Source organism: Capricornis sumatraensis, chromosome 10 (genome assembly GCF_032405125.1).
Source record: "Capricornis sumatraensis isolate serow.1 chromosome 10, serow.2, whole genome shotgun sequence".
NCBI classification, from domain to species: Eukaryota; Metazoa; Chordata; class Mammalia; order Artiodactyla; family Bovidae; genus Capricornis; species Capricornis sumatraensis.
The window spans coordinates 10,141,608-10,158,825 of NC_091078.1; the positions used below are offsets into that span (position 1 = coordinate 10,141,608).

Consider the following 17,218-nt stretch of genomic DNA (forward strand, 5'->3'; position numbering starts at 1 on the left):
AAGGTATTAACATGATGTGTGTGTGTGCCTTGTTGCGTTATGAATAGTATACGTAGAGAATATAGGGCTTTCCTGGTGGCTCAGTCAGTAAAGAAGCCACCTGCAATGTGAGACACCTGTGTTCTATCCCTGGGTTGGGAAGATCCCCTGGAGGAGGGCATGGCAACCCACTCCAGTATTCTTGCCTGGGGAATCCCCATGGACAGAGGAAAAGGGCGGGTTGCAGTCCATGGGGCCCCAAAGAGTCAGACATGACTAAGCACTAAGCCCAGCACAGAGAATATACAGCAATGATTGGGCTTTTCTGGTGACTCATTGGGAAAGGATCTGCCTGCTACTGCTGGGGACGCAGGTTCAATCCTTGGGTCAGGAAGATCTCCTGGAGAAAGATATGGCAACCCACTCCAGTATTTTTCCCTAGAAGTCCCATGGTCAGAGGAGCCTGGTGGGCTACAGTTCACCGACTAAAGAGGTGGGCATGACTTAGCTACTAAACAACAACAACAAGGCAGTGGTTACTATATTAATCCCTATTAGGATAATTGCAATAATTGATCATGAGAAGGATGATATACTACAAATAGGTCAGTCAGACGGATGGTTGGGGGTAGAGCTAAATTCCTCAAACTTGCTAGTAACTATCAGGTTGCCGTTAGTGGGAGGAAGGCTTGTAGGCCTCAGGCTAAGATTATTGTTTGGCTATGAATTCACTCATAATTTGAATTTGCTAAACCGAAGGCTATGAGCAATTATTAGAGTGGAGGCTCCTATATAACCTCAAGGTGTTTGAATAAGAATAACTATGTGGCTATGTGACTGATACAGGAATATGTGATAAATAATTTTAGGTCTGTTTGACATACAAATTGAACTGGTTATAATTATACCTCATAGGGATAATAGGAGAAAAGGATATGCTATAAAATCTACTAGGGGAATTAGTAGTATTGTAATTTGTAATATGCCGTAACTTCCTGGCTGCAAATGTTATGGAACCTGCAATGGGGGCCTCTACATGTGCTCTGGGTAATCATAAATGAAGGCTGTCCAGTGGCATTTTTACCATAAAGGCTATTATGCATGCTAGTCATATGAAAACATTAGATCAGGAATCAGATATTGCTTGGATTCAACACTGAAGTATTAAGAAATTTAGAGAGCCTGTAATATTTTGAATATAAACTAGTGCTACTAAAAGTGGGAGAGATCCTACTAGGGTATAGAATAAAAAATAAAGACCTGCGTTAAGGTGTTCTGTTTGATTACCTCATCAGGTAATGATGATGAGAAGTGTTAGGAATAGTGTTGCTTCAAATAGTATATAGAATAAGATTAATTCTAGACAGAGGATGAGAAGGTTGGAAGGTATCATTGACTCAATGGATGTTGAGTTTGAGCAAACTCTGGGAGATAGTGAAGGACAGGGAAGCCGGGTGTGCTGCAGTTCATGGGGTTGCAAAGAGTTGGACACAACTCAGCAACTGAACAACAAAAATAGCAGTAAATGTTATGATTCGGAATATTTGTAATAAAATTAGCAAGGTAACATCTAGCTTTTTTCAGGTTGATTCTTTGGGTAGGTGACATTGCCTAGTTATTAGTATTAGGGGCAAGAGTCATGCCGTCAAAATTAGTAATGGTGTTAAATATTAATGAGAAGTTAAGGCCATCATCATTCAACTGGCTGAGGAGCAGTAGACTTGTGAGGCTCACTAATAGGCTGTAGGTGGTAGTGTTGATTCCGATTGTTATTTTTGGATCAAGTTAGGGGTATTAATATCATTGTGGGAAGTATTTTTAGCACTGGAGCAAGTTGAGATTTTATATGTAATCAGTACCATACATGCATATGCGCCACACCGCTTCAGTCGTGTCCAACTCTGCAACCCTATGGACTGCAGCCCGCCAGGCTCCTCTCTCCATGGGATTCTCTAGGCAAGAATACTGCAGTGGGTTGCTATGCCCTCCTCCAGGGGATCTGCCTGACCCAGGGATCAAACTGGTGGCTCCTTCAGCTCCTGCACTGAGGGTAGATTCTTTCCCACTGAGACATCAGGGGAGTCCCATACATATTTAATACTATTACTATAGGGATAATCTGAGTGCATCCTCACAGCCTGCAAATACTAATGGGGCAATTGATATTATATTGGTTAGGTAAAATGTTTTTAAGATTATCAGGCTTGCTATAATGAATATTGATAACACTGTGCCCTCTAAGCATAATAGTGATGATATCATATGAGACTGATACATTCATAGTCCTATAAGAGATACTGTAAATGCTATGATTATGTTTATACTAGAAACACTTGGTAATTATGAATTTAATCATAGTCTAAGGAGTCAAAATAATTTATTTTCACTTTAAATTACCATATTCCGGTTCATTCCAGTCCTTTTGGAATTCATTCATAAGCCAGGTTTATTGCTAATAAAAGGATTAGAAATAAGGCTACAGTGAGCATAGTTTTTAGACAGTTTGTGTGGGATGCTCCGGGGAGGGGTAAGAGGAATGCAGTTTCTAAGTCAAAGAGGAAGGTAATGGCTACCAGAAAAACTATATAGAAAAAGGAAGACATGTTGATTCTATAGGATCAAAACCACGTTCATAAGGACTTGGGTTTTTTTGTATAAATATTTAGTTTGGGGACCAAAGCAACAATTATAAGCAATGAGGTTAATATTTGTTAATAATGTTATTATTAGATTTACTATGCTTTTTCAGGTTGCACCAAAACGAATTGGTTGGAAGTCAATTGTACTATTTAATAATAAAAAAATATGAATCTCATCAATAAATAGATACATAAAAGAATAGTCATACTACATCAGCAAAGTGCCAGTATCAGACAGCAGCTTTGAAGTTGAAGTGGTGTTTAAATGTAAAGTAATACCTTAACTGACTTATGAAGCACATAATAAGGAAACAGATCCAATGATTACATGCAGTCTGTGAAATCCTGTGACTCTAAAGAAACTGAGCCATATACCCCATCTGAAATTGTAAAGGATGTTTCATAATATTCTGAGGCCTGTAAGAGAGTGATCTATACCCCTAAGGCAACTGAAGTATTTCATTCCACTCTCCCGTGAACTATGAAATTTCTGCTGAGATATCCATTGATACCCTAGGGAGGATCCCTTGCAGGGACTGGTTTAGCAGGGGGATGAACAGAGAACAAGAGGAAGCCATCTTGAGTGGTCTGATCCTGCATGGGCCCACTGACCTGGGAGCTTCACCAGTAATATGCACAAGCATCTGGAAAAATACCAGAGGCTACACAGCTTAGCTCTGAGGAAAGTGCAGCTAATGAAGTCCACCAGGGACAGTGGATGTTGCTAGGACTGCAGTACGGCACCAGTGATCAGCCCCTAGAGAAACTGTGCAGTCATTCAGGATTCTGTGTGGGAAGAGAGGGTGGTCCAGTGATCCTCTTTGTGAAAGCCATTGTGATCACCATTTAAAATCTGATTCTTCTCACCTGTGTCGGTGGGATTGAGAAAAGCAAAGGGTATCACTGACACAGGAGTGTCTGGGTTTGATCATAAATAGAACTGGTCTCCCTTGGAATGTGAAGTCACACAAAGGAAACATCATATTCTGTGCTATACTGGGGTCCAAGGGCATGAAGGATGTATTTGACAGTCTAGGAAGAAGGAGTTAATAGAAGCCAACTTGCAGGAAGAGATGAAGTATGCTGCTGCTAAATCACTTCAGTCGTGTCGGACTCTGTGCGACCCTAGAGACAGCAGCCCTCCAGGCTCCCCCACCCCTGGGATTCTCCAGGCAAGAACACTGGAGTGGGTTGCCATTTCCTTCTCCAGTGCAAGAAAGTGAAAAGTGACAGTGAAGTCGCTCAGTCATGTCCAACTCCTAGCAACGCCATGGACTGCAGCCCACCAGGCTCCTCCATCCATGGGATTTTCCAGGAAAGAGTCATGGAGTGGGTTGCCATTGCCTTCTCCTGAGATGAAGTATAGGACTCCTGAAATGAAAGTCACCATATAAAAGGAGAGTTTGTCTAGTAACCAGGATAAGACTTAACAATTAGGCTTTGTGGGGAGAAGAGAGCAGGGTTCAGTTCAACCTCCATGCTGATTAGATCTCTCAGTGGTATTTGAACATCCTAGAATAGAGGGGGCTGGTGTTATTTATAGAATAGAGAAGAGCTCAAGCTTTAGGGGCCCAGGTCCTGAGCTACAGGATCTTGCTTCCAAAAACTGCAATATAGAAAAGAGAAGACCTTTCCTTACCTTTGAGGAAAGCTGACATCATAGGTTCCATAAAATACAAGTAACATCAAAGCCCAGGAGCAGGTCAGCACATCCAATGAGGTGGCCAAAGGGAGGCTGGAGACCTCGGGTTGCTGATGTGGAGATCTAAGGGAAGGGTTGATGGAAGAAATAAGTCACAGGGAACTACAAGCAAGCAGAGATGCTAACAACTAGCCCACAGTCACTGGGAATGAGCATTTCCCTGTGATGGTTACAACAGTGTATCAGCAGCTTGGGGATCCAAACTGGCCACGACGGCCACATAATGGAGAAACACCAGCTAAAACAGTGGAGAGACTAGGGCGGTCAAGTTAAGGGAGGATGGCTCCAATACTCTGGCCACCTGATGCAAAGAACTAACTCATTTGAAAAGACCCTGATGCTGGAAAAGATTGAAGGTGGGAGGAAAATGGGACAACAGAGGATGAGATGGTTGAATGCATCACCGACTCGATGAAAATGAGTTTGAGTAAGCTCCGGGAATTGGTGATGGACAAGGAAGCCTGGCTTGCTGCAGTCCATGTGGTCTAAGAGTTGGACATAACTTGAGCAACTGAACTGAACTGAGGGACACATGGCATGCTGAAGTCCATGGGGTCACAAAGAGTCAGACACAACTTAACCACTGAACAACAACAATCCTATAAAAGGCAAGTGGAGGGCTGTCCTAGTTACAGCAGAAAGCAAAAGAGTGACCCCTGTTGGGTGGCAGTTCCCCCAGACACTGCCCCCTACAGGCTGTTGCCTCAGCAGCCCCTCTACCTTCCCTACTGCGGCTCAGATCTGCCAGGCAGCTCCCAGCTCTTTCCTAGTGTCTGAGCAGTAATGTTGAGTGAGAAGGAAGAGAAATGGGCACAGCGGGTGCTGTTTCTTGGACTCTGCAGAGACAGGCTGCTTTTGCAAGAGTTCCAGATTATTGTGCAACTTGCTGGTCTTCTCTGGACCTTGGATTCCTGGACATCCGTGAAACACAGACACTGACGCTGCCACTAAACTCTCAGGGCTGCAGTGAGGAACCAATGCGATCGTGGGCTGAGGGTGCTCTTTGAACTCTAGTGTGTGTTTAGTGCCATGAACACCAATGTGTCCAGAACCCAGGTGGGGGAGAAATTGACTGAGTCAACAAGCCATAATTTGTTCTTCTTTTCTCTGGAAACTGGCACTGGAACCTCAGGTTACTGCACAGGTATAAATAGTCAATAGTCGCTGAGGAACTTCACTTTGTGTGGAGGTTCTGAAACCCTAGAGGAAGCAACTGTGTTTCTGTCCTAACCTCTCAATTTGCTTTCCTGGGTCCAGTGAGTATCTTCCTGCCTGAATGGGTGCTTTATCCTACTGGTGCTGAGGAAGGCAGGGTCTATATAGCTGTTCCAGTCTAGGAGGGTGAGTGTTGGAGGAGGGGCACAAGGTAATAATGGATGCTCAGCACTGTGTTTCTTTTGTTTGGTGGGAGATGTGTTTCCTGGGCTGAGAGAAGGGGAGAGTTGGATGTGACATCCAACCAGATCTCTGATGCCATTGTCCCCGTGGAAAATGCAATTCATCGTCCTCTTGGAAGGAGGCCCTTCTCTGGCCAGAAAGCCCCTTCCCTCCCACCACCTCAGCCTGCTTGGCAACCCTCGGTCCTTTGCACAGGTCCCTCGGGCTTTCCTCCAGGTCTCTGCAACTTCCATGATTCTTTTACATTCTCTAAACATTACAGTTTCTCTCTGAGAGAGGAAAGAAGCCCAACACTGGCAGTGACCCACGTCCCGCACCCTGATCTCACTGAGCCCCTGAGTCCCTTTCTGATGGTAACCAGAAGCTCTATTGGACATGGGCTTTCCTCCTCTGAAGCCAGCTTCCCCCTGATGGCACCCATCTTACACATCCTCTCTACTAAGAGGCCCCTGTCCCAAGTCCTCTCAGGAGGCCTGGGCAGGACTCTAGGTGTGCCAGGAACTTTCCTGGTGGAGCCCAGGAATGACAAATCCTGGAATATAAGCAGTCACGCCCCATTCTGTGCACAGGACAGACCTTACCAAGCATTAGCACTCTGGCTTTTTTTTTTAGATAGCACTGCAGACTCCAGTCCTAGCCTGTCCAGAGCAGCGAGAGGAAACAAGCCAGCATTGTAAGAGGTAAAGCATCGGACTTACGGATATAAAAAGGGATAAGAGGCCCAGAGAGGGAAGGGTCCCACCCAAGGGCCCTCAGTGAGTCCCTCCTGGGGTGACAATGGCCTCAGTGAGGAATTCTATATCCTGATCACAGTGCCCCTGGCAGGGATGACAAGCCCAAAGAGGGATGACACAGAGCGTCTGAGGGTAGAGTCATGTGCTGGCAGACCAGGTCAGAGGCCCGGCTGGTCCGCTCATGTCCTCCCTGGCCAGACCTTATCCTCACTTTCCCTAAACTGCTTTCGGAACCCTGCTTCTCTTGGCCCCAGAGGATGGGAGAGGAGATGAGGGAAGGGCTTCTCCTGCCCTCCAGGAGCTGGGCCAGCCCTAATCCTCGTCCTTGGACCAAGAGCAGCCCCTCTCTCTGTTCCTCTGCCCAGGACATGCTTCTCCTCCATCTCTCTGCGCTGCTCCTGCTCACACAGCCCTGGAGATCCCTGGGAGCAGAAATGACGTTCTATTCCCAGAAAATACTGCCCAACGCCTGTACCCTGGTTATGTGTAGCCCCCCGGAGAATGGCTTGCCTGGTCGTGATGGACAAGATGGGAAAGAAGGCCCCCGGGGAGAGAAGGGGGATCAAGGTAGAGCTGGGACCATGGGCTTGCCCTGATGGGAAGGGGTGGGCACTGGAATTGTAACCAACCCCAAAACTCTGAATCTTCTGTGGAAACCTTGAAGATGGTCTTTCCAGGAGGGTGGGTTTCCCCCAGATCTTCAGTCCACCTGAGACATGGCTTTACTGGTTGGCAAAGACTGGCTTGCCCAAGTCCCCAGCTCCATAACCACCTGTGCTGATTCCTCCCCTAGGATCTTCTGACCCCAACCACCCCAAGAATGTACAAACAATGAGAAGATGACTGGTATTTGGAGTCCCCTGCTGCAGAACTCACTGGGCTTACCAAGTGGTGCTAGTGGTAAAACCCTGACTGCCAGTGAATGGGGATGTAAGAGATGCAGGTTCGATCCCTGGGTCAGAAAGGTCCCCTGGAGGAGGGCATGGCAACCCTCTCCTGTATTCTTGCTTGGAGAATCCCATGGACAGAGGAGCCTGGCAGGCTTTGGGCCACTGGGTTGCACACGTCTGAAGTGCCTTAGTACACTCATGTAGGAGACATAGGAGATATGGGTTTGATCCCACGGTTGGGACAATCGCCTGGATAGAAAATGGCAACTCACTCTGTTATTGCCTGGAGAATATCATGGACAGCTACAATCCACAGGCCACAATCTGTCAGGCTGCAATGCACAAAGAGTCAGATGCGACTGAGTACACACACTCCAAAACTTAACTGTTCTTCATTCGTATTAAATGTTGCCTCTGAAGAATGTTAAATATTTTTAAACTGATGACAGTGTTGTAAGTTTCAGTTTAATCATCTGTAGATGAGAATAATATCAACCACACAGTGACAAAGAATTGAGCCAAGGCTTCATTTTTTTGGTGGGTCTTCCAGATAAAGTTTTATCCTTCTGCTGTCCCAACCAGCTGAATTCTCCTGAGGTTTCCAAATGTATTGATTATTAAGGGAATTTTCTGGAAACACTGCCCCACAGGAGAAGATCTGGTTTTTACTGGCAAGAAGTGAGAATTTGATGAACCAGCGACAAGGACAAGGGGACCACCATGGCCCTGGGCCAGGGTGATGGGGGATCAACTGAGGTCTTTTTTCTTTCTGGAGTTTGTGTTTTGATTGGAGAGGAAAGAAACGAACAACATTAAAGCTGAAAAGAATACATAACATCCCCAGGATTTGTAGGGTAAGAGACAAGTATCTGTCTTTTAGAAAGAAAGCAGCTTCCAACATAAATGGGTTAGGGCTTGAGAAGGCCACCAAGAAGTGATCTCAGAGGAGGGGTGGTATTCAAGGCACCAGCTCTCTCTAGCTCCCTGAGAGGCCATAAATTGAAAAGTATCCCTTCTTCTCCCTCCCTGCTCTCATAGCCTCCATGGTTGTGCAAAGGATAGTGAAGTCGCTCAGTCATGTCCGACTCTTTGCAACCCCATGGACTGTAGCCCACCAGGCTCCTCTGTCCATGGGATTCTCCAGGCAAGAATACTGGAGTGGGTTGCCATTTCCTTCTCCAGGAGATCTTCCCAACCCAGGGATTGAACCCAGGTCTCCTGCATTGCAGGCAGATGCTTTAACCTCTGAGCCACCAGGGAAGCCTGTCCAAAGGATTCAGAACAGTTCAGTTCAGTTCGGTTCAGTCGCTCAGTTGTGTCCGACTCTTTGCGACCCCATGAATCGCAGCACGCCAGGCCTCCCTGTCCATCACCAACTCCCGGAGTTCACTCAGACTCACGTCCATCGAGTCCGTGACTCCATCCAGCCATCTCATCCTCTGTCGTCCCCTTCTCCTCCTGCCCCCAATCCCTCCCAGCATCAGAGTCTTTTCCAATGAGTCAACTCTTCGCATGAGGTGGCCAAAGTACTGGAGCTTCAGCTTTAGCATCATTCCTTCCAAAGAAATCCCAGGGCTGATCTCCTTCAGAATGGACTGACTGGATCTCCTTTCAGTCCAAGGGACTCTCAAGAGTCTTCTCCAACACCACAGTTCCAAAGGATGGGCAACCTCTAATGCTCCCTTCTAAGGAGTGACTTGCTTCCAAGATACCTGCTGCCCTCCCCAGCCAGGGAAAAGCCCAGGAGAGGCTCAGCCAGGGACCAGGTGTCTCTGCCTGAGCACACTGCACCAGGGGGTCTGGAATGCGGGGTCCATCCTCCAGGCTCCCATTAATTGCCTAGTGAGAACTGGAACTATGAGCAAGACACAATGTCCAGCACAGAGGCTCTCACCACGCATCAAATACCCCAGTCTCCAACCACCTGCACAGTCTTTCCCAGGCAAGCCTGGCCCTTCTTACCCTGGGGGAGTGGTTTCCAGATCTGAAATGTCATCTCTCCTCTCCAGGTCTCTGAATCCTCTTCAGCCTTGAAGTCCTGTTTCCTATGAGTACGTGTGTGTCCATGGGTTGCGGGTGCTCGGATGGGACGAGGGACATCTCATAAGCTGTTTTCTTCACTCATAACCTGTACCTCACAGTTTAAAATTCAGTGACAACTTCCTTGCAGACCAGGACCTGGTGCTGACATTTACTTCCTGCTCAGTGCTAGGCAGAAAGCCATGTTCCACAGAGAGATTCTCAATGCACAGAGAGATGAAATGAAGAAATGAACAAATAAGTGATTGAACAAGTTAGTAGTAACTGACAGATTTCTTTTGTTGTCTTTTTGCACGTGAATGCTTTGCTCACAACAGTCAAAAGATGGAAACAACCCAAGTGTCTATCAAGATTTATCCACGGTGAATGAATAAAGAAAATGTATTGTATTCATACTATAGAACATTTCTCAGCCATAGAAAGGAATGAAGTACTGAGATGTGCTGCAAATTGGATGAGCCTCAAGAATGTCACTCCTAGTTTAAAAAGGCAGACACAAAGGGTCATACATTGTATGTATTTATATAAAATATCCAGAATAGGTAACAGAGACAGGCAGCTGCCTAGAGGTAGCCAGGGCCTGGGAGGAAGCAGGGATGGAGTGATAAATGGGTATGAGGTTTACTTTGGGATTAATGAAATAGTCTTGAACTAAACAGTAGTGGTAGTTGTACAATTATGTCAATGTTCTAAATGCCACTGAATTGTATACTTTAAATGACTAATTACAGGTAATTCCTGGAGGTCCAGAGGTTAGGATTCGGTGTTCTCACAGCCAGGCCTCAGGTTCAATCCCTGATTGGGGAACTGAGATCCTGCAAGCTACACATCACAGTAAAAAAAAAAAAAAAAGGTTATTTTTATATTATGTGAATTTTATCTCAATGAAAAAAGTATAACCAAACTCACAGAATTGAGTGTATAATTCTTGAATCAATAGGCATTTCTCCCTTTAGTCTTTGAATGCAAATCTCTTATAATTTCAGACTTAGGCAGCCTTCTTAAGGTAATGTGATTTTTTTTAAATGTTTGGTTATTTTTCCAAATTAGTATGTGGTCACTAAATACAAAAAGAAGAAAATTAAAATTGCCTGAATTGTGCCCCTTAGAAAGAACAACTGTTAACACATGTGTGTGCTCTTCTTGTGGCTTTTTCAATGTGTGTTACATGTGCACATGCCTGACACAGGCGTGGACATGTTGAAGAAACCGAATCATATTAAATAGTGTTTATAACTTACTTTTATCACTTAATAATGCACAATAATGTCATCTATCTTCCATAATTCTAAAAGCATGTTAGTTTTTTCTCTTCTTTATATTAAAATAGAATTGATCTATAATATATTAGAATCATATGTACCTCATAATGAATTCATATTTGCATATATTGTGACATGATTGTCACAATAAGTCATCAACACATATAGTTACGATTTGTGTGTGATGAGAACTTTTAAGATCTGCTTGCTCAGCAATGTTCAAGCATGCAACCCAGGATTACTAACTATAGTAACTTCACTGCACATTGTATTCCTGGGACTCAACTGTTTTTTAACTGGACACTTGTACCTTTTGAAGATTTCTATCCATTCTGCCCACTTCTCAACCCCATCTCTAGCAGCCACAAATCTGTTCTCTGTATCTGTGAGTATGTCGTTTTTGTTCATTTGTTTTCTTAGATTTCACATATGAGTGAGATCGTATAGTGCCGCCTTCTCTGTGACTTATTCCACTAAGCACAGCGCCTTCAGGGTTCACCAGTGTTGCTGCAAACAGCAGGATTTTGTTCCCTTTATGCCTGAATGATGTTCCATTGTATGTGCACCCTGCACTTTCTACACCCGTTCATCCATCCACAGATACTTGGGCTCTAGGCTGCCTCCATGTCTGGGCCACCATGAACGACGCTGTAATTAACTTGGGGGTGCATATATCTTTCCAGGTTAGTGTTTCCATTTTCTTTAGTTGAATGCTCAGAAGTGGAACTGATGGATTATACGGTAGCTCTAGTTTTAACTTTCTGAGAAACCTCCATACTGTCTCCGTAGTGGCTGTTCCAGTTTACATCCCTACTGCACAAAGCTTTCCTTTTCTCTACTTCTCCAGCACTTCCTATTTGCTGTCTGATAATAGCCATTCTGAGAGGTGTGAGGTGACAGCTCATTGTGCTTTTGATTTCTATTTCTCTGGTGGTAAGTGTCAGGTGTCATTTCTGACATAAACCTTTGGTTCCAGGAAGGGGGAGGGGAGGGAGTCCTTGGTCCAGGGTATAAGCTGACAGACTTACCTGCCATGAATACCGTGGCCTTGGGGCAGGGGCAGGTGCATTGTATGCAAAGTCAGGTGGGTCTAGGTTTGGATCTGCCTCCAGTTCTGCAAGCCTGTTCCTTCTCCTGTAAAATGGAGACGTGAACACGCATTTCCTACATCGCCACTGGATCAGACACCTGGAGGGGGAGTGTCTACACCCTACAGAAACCTGAAAGAATGCAAGGGTCCTGACCCTGCAGGCAGCTGGCTCCTCCTGGGCCGGGATCAGCTTTATGTCCATCTCTTCTTGTCACAGGTTCACCAGGACCTGCAGGACGAGCAGGAATGCCAGGACCAGCTGGCCCCACTGGGCCAAAAGGAGACAATGGCTCTGCTGGGGAACCTGGACCAAAGGGAGACACTGGACCACCTGGTGAGCAGCTGGGCATGGAATGCAGGTGTCTGCAGATGGCGTGCTGCCGCTAGGCCATGGCAGTAGGCGCGCACAGATTCTGCCCCAGGAAGAGGAAGGTCATTCTCAAGGTGGCATGGGGTTATTTCAGGGAAGACTGGAGCTCCTGGGGATGGTGGAGAGTGAGGGCAACATCTTTAGGAGGAGGCTGCCTGTCTGACTTCTATTACAGCCCCATCTTTTATGCATTCCCACTTCCACGGAGATTCAGTGTCACTGACTGGGCTGGTCCTTTTTCCCCAGGGCCTACAGGTATGCCTGGTCCAGCTGGAAGAGAGGGCCCCTCAGGGAGGCAGGGGAGCATGGGACCTCCAGGCACACCAGGCCCCAAAGGAGAACCTGGGCCCAAAGGTAGGAGGGTGGTATGTGGTGGGTGAGGGAGGGAGAAGGGAGGGGAGATGTTGGCAGCCCTGGTGGAGACCTCCACACCTGGTAGGCCTGGCCTGGGCCTCTCCCCCAACATTCCCACACTGACTGAATTTCCTAGAGAAGACCAAGCGGGCAGGAGCAGTCTCCCGGGTCACTCTCTCACCTGGACCTGTGGGTGACAAGCCACACTGCTGAGGAAATGGTACCTGCTGAGCACACTCTGAGCCATGTTCCTCCAATGTGTTCCTTCCTCAGGAGGACTGGGTACCCCAGGTATGCAGGGCTCCCCAGGCCCCACAGGCCTCAAAGGAGAGAGAGGTGCCCCTGGTGAGCCTGGAGGCCCTGGACCTGCTGGGGCGGCAGGTGAGCAATGACGTGGGGCTGGGCTCATAATCCCCTGTCCCCACCACCATCAGTCACCAGGTCAGAGCTGGAATTCTAGGGAGAGAGCCAGTGTTGGGTTTTGGGAACTGTCTGTCTCCAGGGAGAGGGTGGTGTGAGCAGCAGGGACTGTCTGTGTTCAGGGAAGGCTGGTTGTTAGGTTATGGGACAGTCAGTGTACAGAGAGGATGCAAGGAGAGGATCCAGGCACTGAGGGATATTTGTATGTGGGAAGGCGTACTGCTGGGGGATAGGAAGTCCATGTGTGAAGGTTGGGGGGGTAGGGCATGAAAATGCTGAAATATATGTTCAGCACTCACCCATTTCTACTTCTCTTATCCAGGGCCTGCTGGAGCCATAGGTCCACAGGGGCCTTCAGGTGCCAGGGGCCCCCCAGGACTGAAGGGGGACAGAGGTACTCCTGGAGAAAGAGGAGAAAAGGGTGAGAGTGGGCTTGCAGGTAAGGAAACCTTGGGGACCCCATTAGGGTGTGGGGCAGGGAGGAGGCCTTATTCAGCTCAGCTCTCCTCTCAGGTAATCCATTTACAGGTGGGGGTCCAAGCAGGAAAAGTTGACATGGTGTATGGCGAGGTGGACTCTGGACTTAGCCTCTATGACTTGCTGGAGGACAACCTGAGCAGATTTTCTATCTGATCTTTATGACAAGACAACCTCCCTCTCCAGTTCATCAGATAACCTTGAACATCAAATAACTCAATGGATGGGAAATACTCAAGCTATGTGTATCCTCTCCTACAACCATATCACCCCCTGCAATGCAAAAGGAAGTGCTATCAGATTCCTAGAATTTGGAATTAAAATGACATCTGGTTCACAGTCAGTGAGGCACAGGGACCTGTTCATGGGATACTGTTCAGAAGAGAACCACAGGAAATCCCATGGATGCATAGGCCAGCTAGGTCAGCAGAGGTGGGCTTCCGAGGACTCTGTTCCACCTCCTTACCCCACCCCTAACTTGCAGCTCCACCTGGATACTCTTCACTTGAGGCCTGGGCTCTGAGTGACCCCAGGCTGTTCTGGATCTGTCTTCACTTGGCCTCTCTCTCCTGCAGAGGTCAATGCTCTCAAGCAGCAGGTGACAATCTTAGAGGGACATCTGCGACGCTTCCAGAATGCCTTCTCTCAGTATAAGAACGGTGAGTTCCTGGACCTGACCCTGAGCCTGACCCTGATAATGAGCCTCAGACTTAGTCTAGGCTTGGCTTGTAGTTCACTTGGCTGGGTCTAAATTGGACTTGCTGGGACCATGACTGGGACTGGACCTAGACATGGGGCAGGAGCGGGGCTAAGGACAGGGCTGGGACAGAGCCGTGTCCCACGTGCTCCAGAAGCTCAAGTAGACGCACGGGACAAGGAGGAGGATGCGGTCCATGTCACCAGTTCAGCAGACCTTCACCACAGCCTACCCTGGGCGTGTTCCTATGACAGATGAGGGGTCACCCAACCCATGATGCATTTCTCCCCTCTGTGGGGCCAGGTGTGCAAATGCCAGAGAAGAAGCTGCACAGTCCATAGCAGCAGAGAATCCAGACATGATCCTGAGAGCCGGGGTGGGATGCTGCTTGTGTGATTTAAGGCTGCTGGGGACCTATCCTTGGTGGGTGGCCACCAAGTATCTTGCCCTAAAGATGTCCCTGGGTCTGGAAGGAATAGGCTGCCTCCAGTCTCTGGCCCGTGCTGGATTCCCGTGCACCTCTTGTGGAGTTTAAAGCAGAGATTCTTCCCTAAGCCTGGATCCTAAGCAGGCAGAGCCCTCTTGGAGCACACACCTCAGTGCCCTGTGCCTTTGGGACACTGCATCAACTGCCCCTCCTCCTTCTCTGCTCTCCCTGATGACAGTTTTGAATGCACATCAATTATCAAACCTCACTGATCCAAAAAAAGTAGGGTTTTCTGAAGGAGCAGAGCATAAAGGGGCCTGATTGGGTGAGACATAGGGTTGGCTCCTGGGAACTCAAGCCAACTAAGTACTGAAGTAGTTGGATGAGAATTCTCAGCAGTTTATGTCTTCCTTCTTGCACAATCATATTTACATATCTACTTACTATCTCATTCCCTGGTAGCTCAGCTGGTAAAGAATGTGCCTGCATTGCAGGAGACCTGGGTTTGATCTCTGGGTCAGGAAGATCCCCTGGAATGGAAATGGCAAACCACTCCAATATCCTAGCCTGGAAAATGTCATGGACAGAAGTCCCTGGTGGGCTTCAGTCCATGGGGTTAAAAAGAGTTGAGCACAACTTAAAAACTAACCCTTCATGCAGACTGCTATAAACACAGGTGAACTTGGGCATATGTGCTGGCCACATGTGCATACCTAAACACCATCACTCAGTCCCCACCACCTACATAGATGAATACACATGCAGACACAGGCACACCCATCCTGATGGACCTTGAATGAGCCCATGTACCTGCAGATGGACACATGGATGTATTCACGCATGCACACACATACCCACCCAGATGCATGGGATGTAACCAATCATGGCACACGAGCTTGCACTGACCTTGTCCAGGGCTGTCTGGGTGCCATCCTGACTACGTGGAAAATCCAATTGCTTGTTGAAGCTAATCAGAGGAAAGGGCAGTGTGTCAGGGTGCAGCCTGGGTTCCGAACCAGTCCAGTGAGCCCTCTTAGGAGCCCTGAAGATTTCCATGCAGACCCTGGAGTCAGAGTGGTGTGGAAGGGATGGAATAAAAAGTGATACTTAACACGTCACATACGGGATACTGTTTTGCAGTGTACATTTTCCTTAGAAATATGAGATTAGACTCTGAAAGGCGAAGTGACTTTCCCTTTCACCTGGGCTGTCATTGCCAGGGTAGGGCTGAACACATGACTTTCTGAAGCCAGACATGGCTCTCTCCAAAGCTGATCCCACCCTGCCCTCCCGCCCCCACATAGAGCTCTCAGATGCCGTCATCCCCTGCTCAGTGGTCCAGGGAGGCTGACTGGCCATAGGATCACCTGTGAACATATGGAAGCCAACACTGGACTGCCCTGGTGCAGAGGCCAGCACTTGGCTGCTCTCAGATGCACCCCTGTCCTCCCCTTTCTCCTCACCCCTTCACACAGCACAGAATGCTCTGAAAACTCCACATGCCCAGTCATCATGCAAGGGTAAGAGTGAGCCACCGGGTTGGTGTTTCCCACACTCTTAGGAACGGCCCTGGACTCTACACTGTCATTTCCCTGCCAAAGTCCTTCCTATTTACACAGTAATTGAAATGCCGGATTCTCGTGAACAGCACGGGGAAGAACAGAAAGTACGTGTGGGAGATTTAGTGTCACCTCCAGCAAGGTCTGATCCTCATCTACATTTGACAGTTGGGTGACTTTGGGCTTCTGCGTAAGCTCCTGAGTTCCAGGGTCCTCACCTCTTGCATGATGGATGCTTGGGGGCCAAGTGCCTTGCTTTTGTTCTATCTGGTGCCCTGGTGCCCTCGTGGGAGCTGGGGACTCCAGCTGAACCACAGGTCTAGGTGCTGCCGCATCCCCAGCCTGACTCTCCTCTTACCCTAGCGGTGCTCTTCCCTGATGGCCAGGCTGTCGGGGAGAAGATCTTCAAGACAGCAGGTGCGGTCAAATCATATTCAGATGCCCAGCAGCTCTGCACAGAGGCTAAGGGACAGCTGGCCTCCCCACGCTCTGCAGCTGAGAACAAGGCCGTGACACATTTGGTCAGAGCCCACAAAAGGAATGCTTACCTGAGCATGAATGACATCTCCACGGAGGGGAGGTTCACCTACCCCACTGGGGAAATACTGGTCTATTCCAACTGGGCCAGTGGGGAGCCCAACAACAGCGATGATGGACAACCAGAGAACTGTGTGGAAATCTCTCCTGAGGGCCAGTGGAATGACATACCCTGCAGTAAGCAACTCCTCGTGATCTGCGAGTTTTGAGCTCCCCCACCTGCCTCAGGGAAGGGGGAAATGCCCAGAGCTGTGAGCTGCCAACATCCCAATAAAAAGATGACCCTCTGCTGCTCACGGCTTCCCCACTGAGCCACGGGATGAGGCCACAAGGCAGGCCTCCTATGTAACTCCACCCTCAGAATAAAGATTGAAACTGGCTTCACATCTGGAAGATTTGTCACAAAAAATGGGGGCACCCTGAGACTCAGGGGCAAGGGCTAAAAGGAGGTCTCCAAGATGCCCCTGTGCAAAATCCAGTGTCTCCTTCTCAACAAGACAGGTGTCTAGCCCTCCACCTCTGCCAACCACGGACTGCATTTGACCCCTCTGGTCACTGTTACCTCCTTCCCTTTGCTCTGTGGCCTTCAATCTTTTTATCCTTCAGCCTCTTTCACTCGTCTCTCCTCCTCTCCTGTACATCC

General features: G+C 47.9%; 1 protein-coding gene across 3 annotated transcripts; it reads left to right on the plus strand.

Annotated features, from left to right (window-relative positions):
- The first annotated feature begins 5,420 nt into the window (after positions 1-5,420).
- LOC138087551 (collectin-46-like) lies at positions 5,421-16,941 on the plus strand. Of its 3 annotated transcripts, none has more exons than XM_068982749.1 (9): positions 5,421-5,464; positions 6,331-6,398; positions 6,818-7,019; positions 11,952-12,068; positions 12,351-12,458; positions 12,732-12,839; positions 13,201-13,317; positions 13,931-14,014; positions 16,402-16,941. In XM_068982749.1, the coding sequence occupies exons 3-9, from the start codon at positions 6,821-6,823 to the stop codon at positions 16,782-16,784; spliced, it is 1,116 nt and encodes a 371-aa protein (XP_068838850.1). In that variant the 5' UTR covers positions 5,421-5,464; positions 6,331-6,398; positions 6,818-6,820; the 3' UTR covers positions 16,785-16,941. The 3 variants fall into 3 exon arrangements, with proteins under 3 accessions (XP_068838850.1, XP_068838849.1, XP_068838851.1); XM_068982748.1 differs by lacking the exon at positions 5,421-5,464 and adding an exon at positions 5,484-5,576; XM_068982750.1 differs by lacking the exon at positions 5,421-5,464 and adding an exon at positions 5,484-5,576 and having other exon boundaries at positions 13,201-13,299.
- The last annotated feature ends 277 nt before the right edge of the window (positions 16,942-17,218 follow it).

Bases quoted from the DNA above. Each gene is read 5' to 3' on its own strand.
- LOC138087551 (XM_068982749.1), top strand. From the start codon at position 6,821: ATGCTTCTCCTCCATCTCTCTGCGCTGCTCCTGCTCACACAGCCCTGG. The intron at 7,020-11,951 runs GTAGAGCTGGGA...TTCTTGTCACAG, and splicing joins GGGAGAGAAGGGGGATCAAG to GTTCACCAGGACCTGCAGGA. The intron at 12,459-12,731 runs GTAGGAGGGTGG...TTCCTTCCTCAG, and splicing joins AGGAGAACCTGGGCCCAAAG to GAGGACTGGGTACCCCAGGT.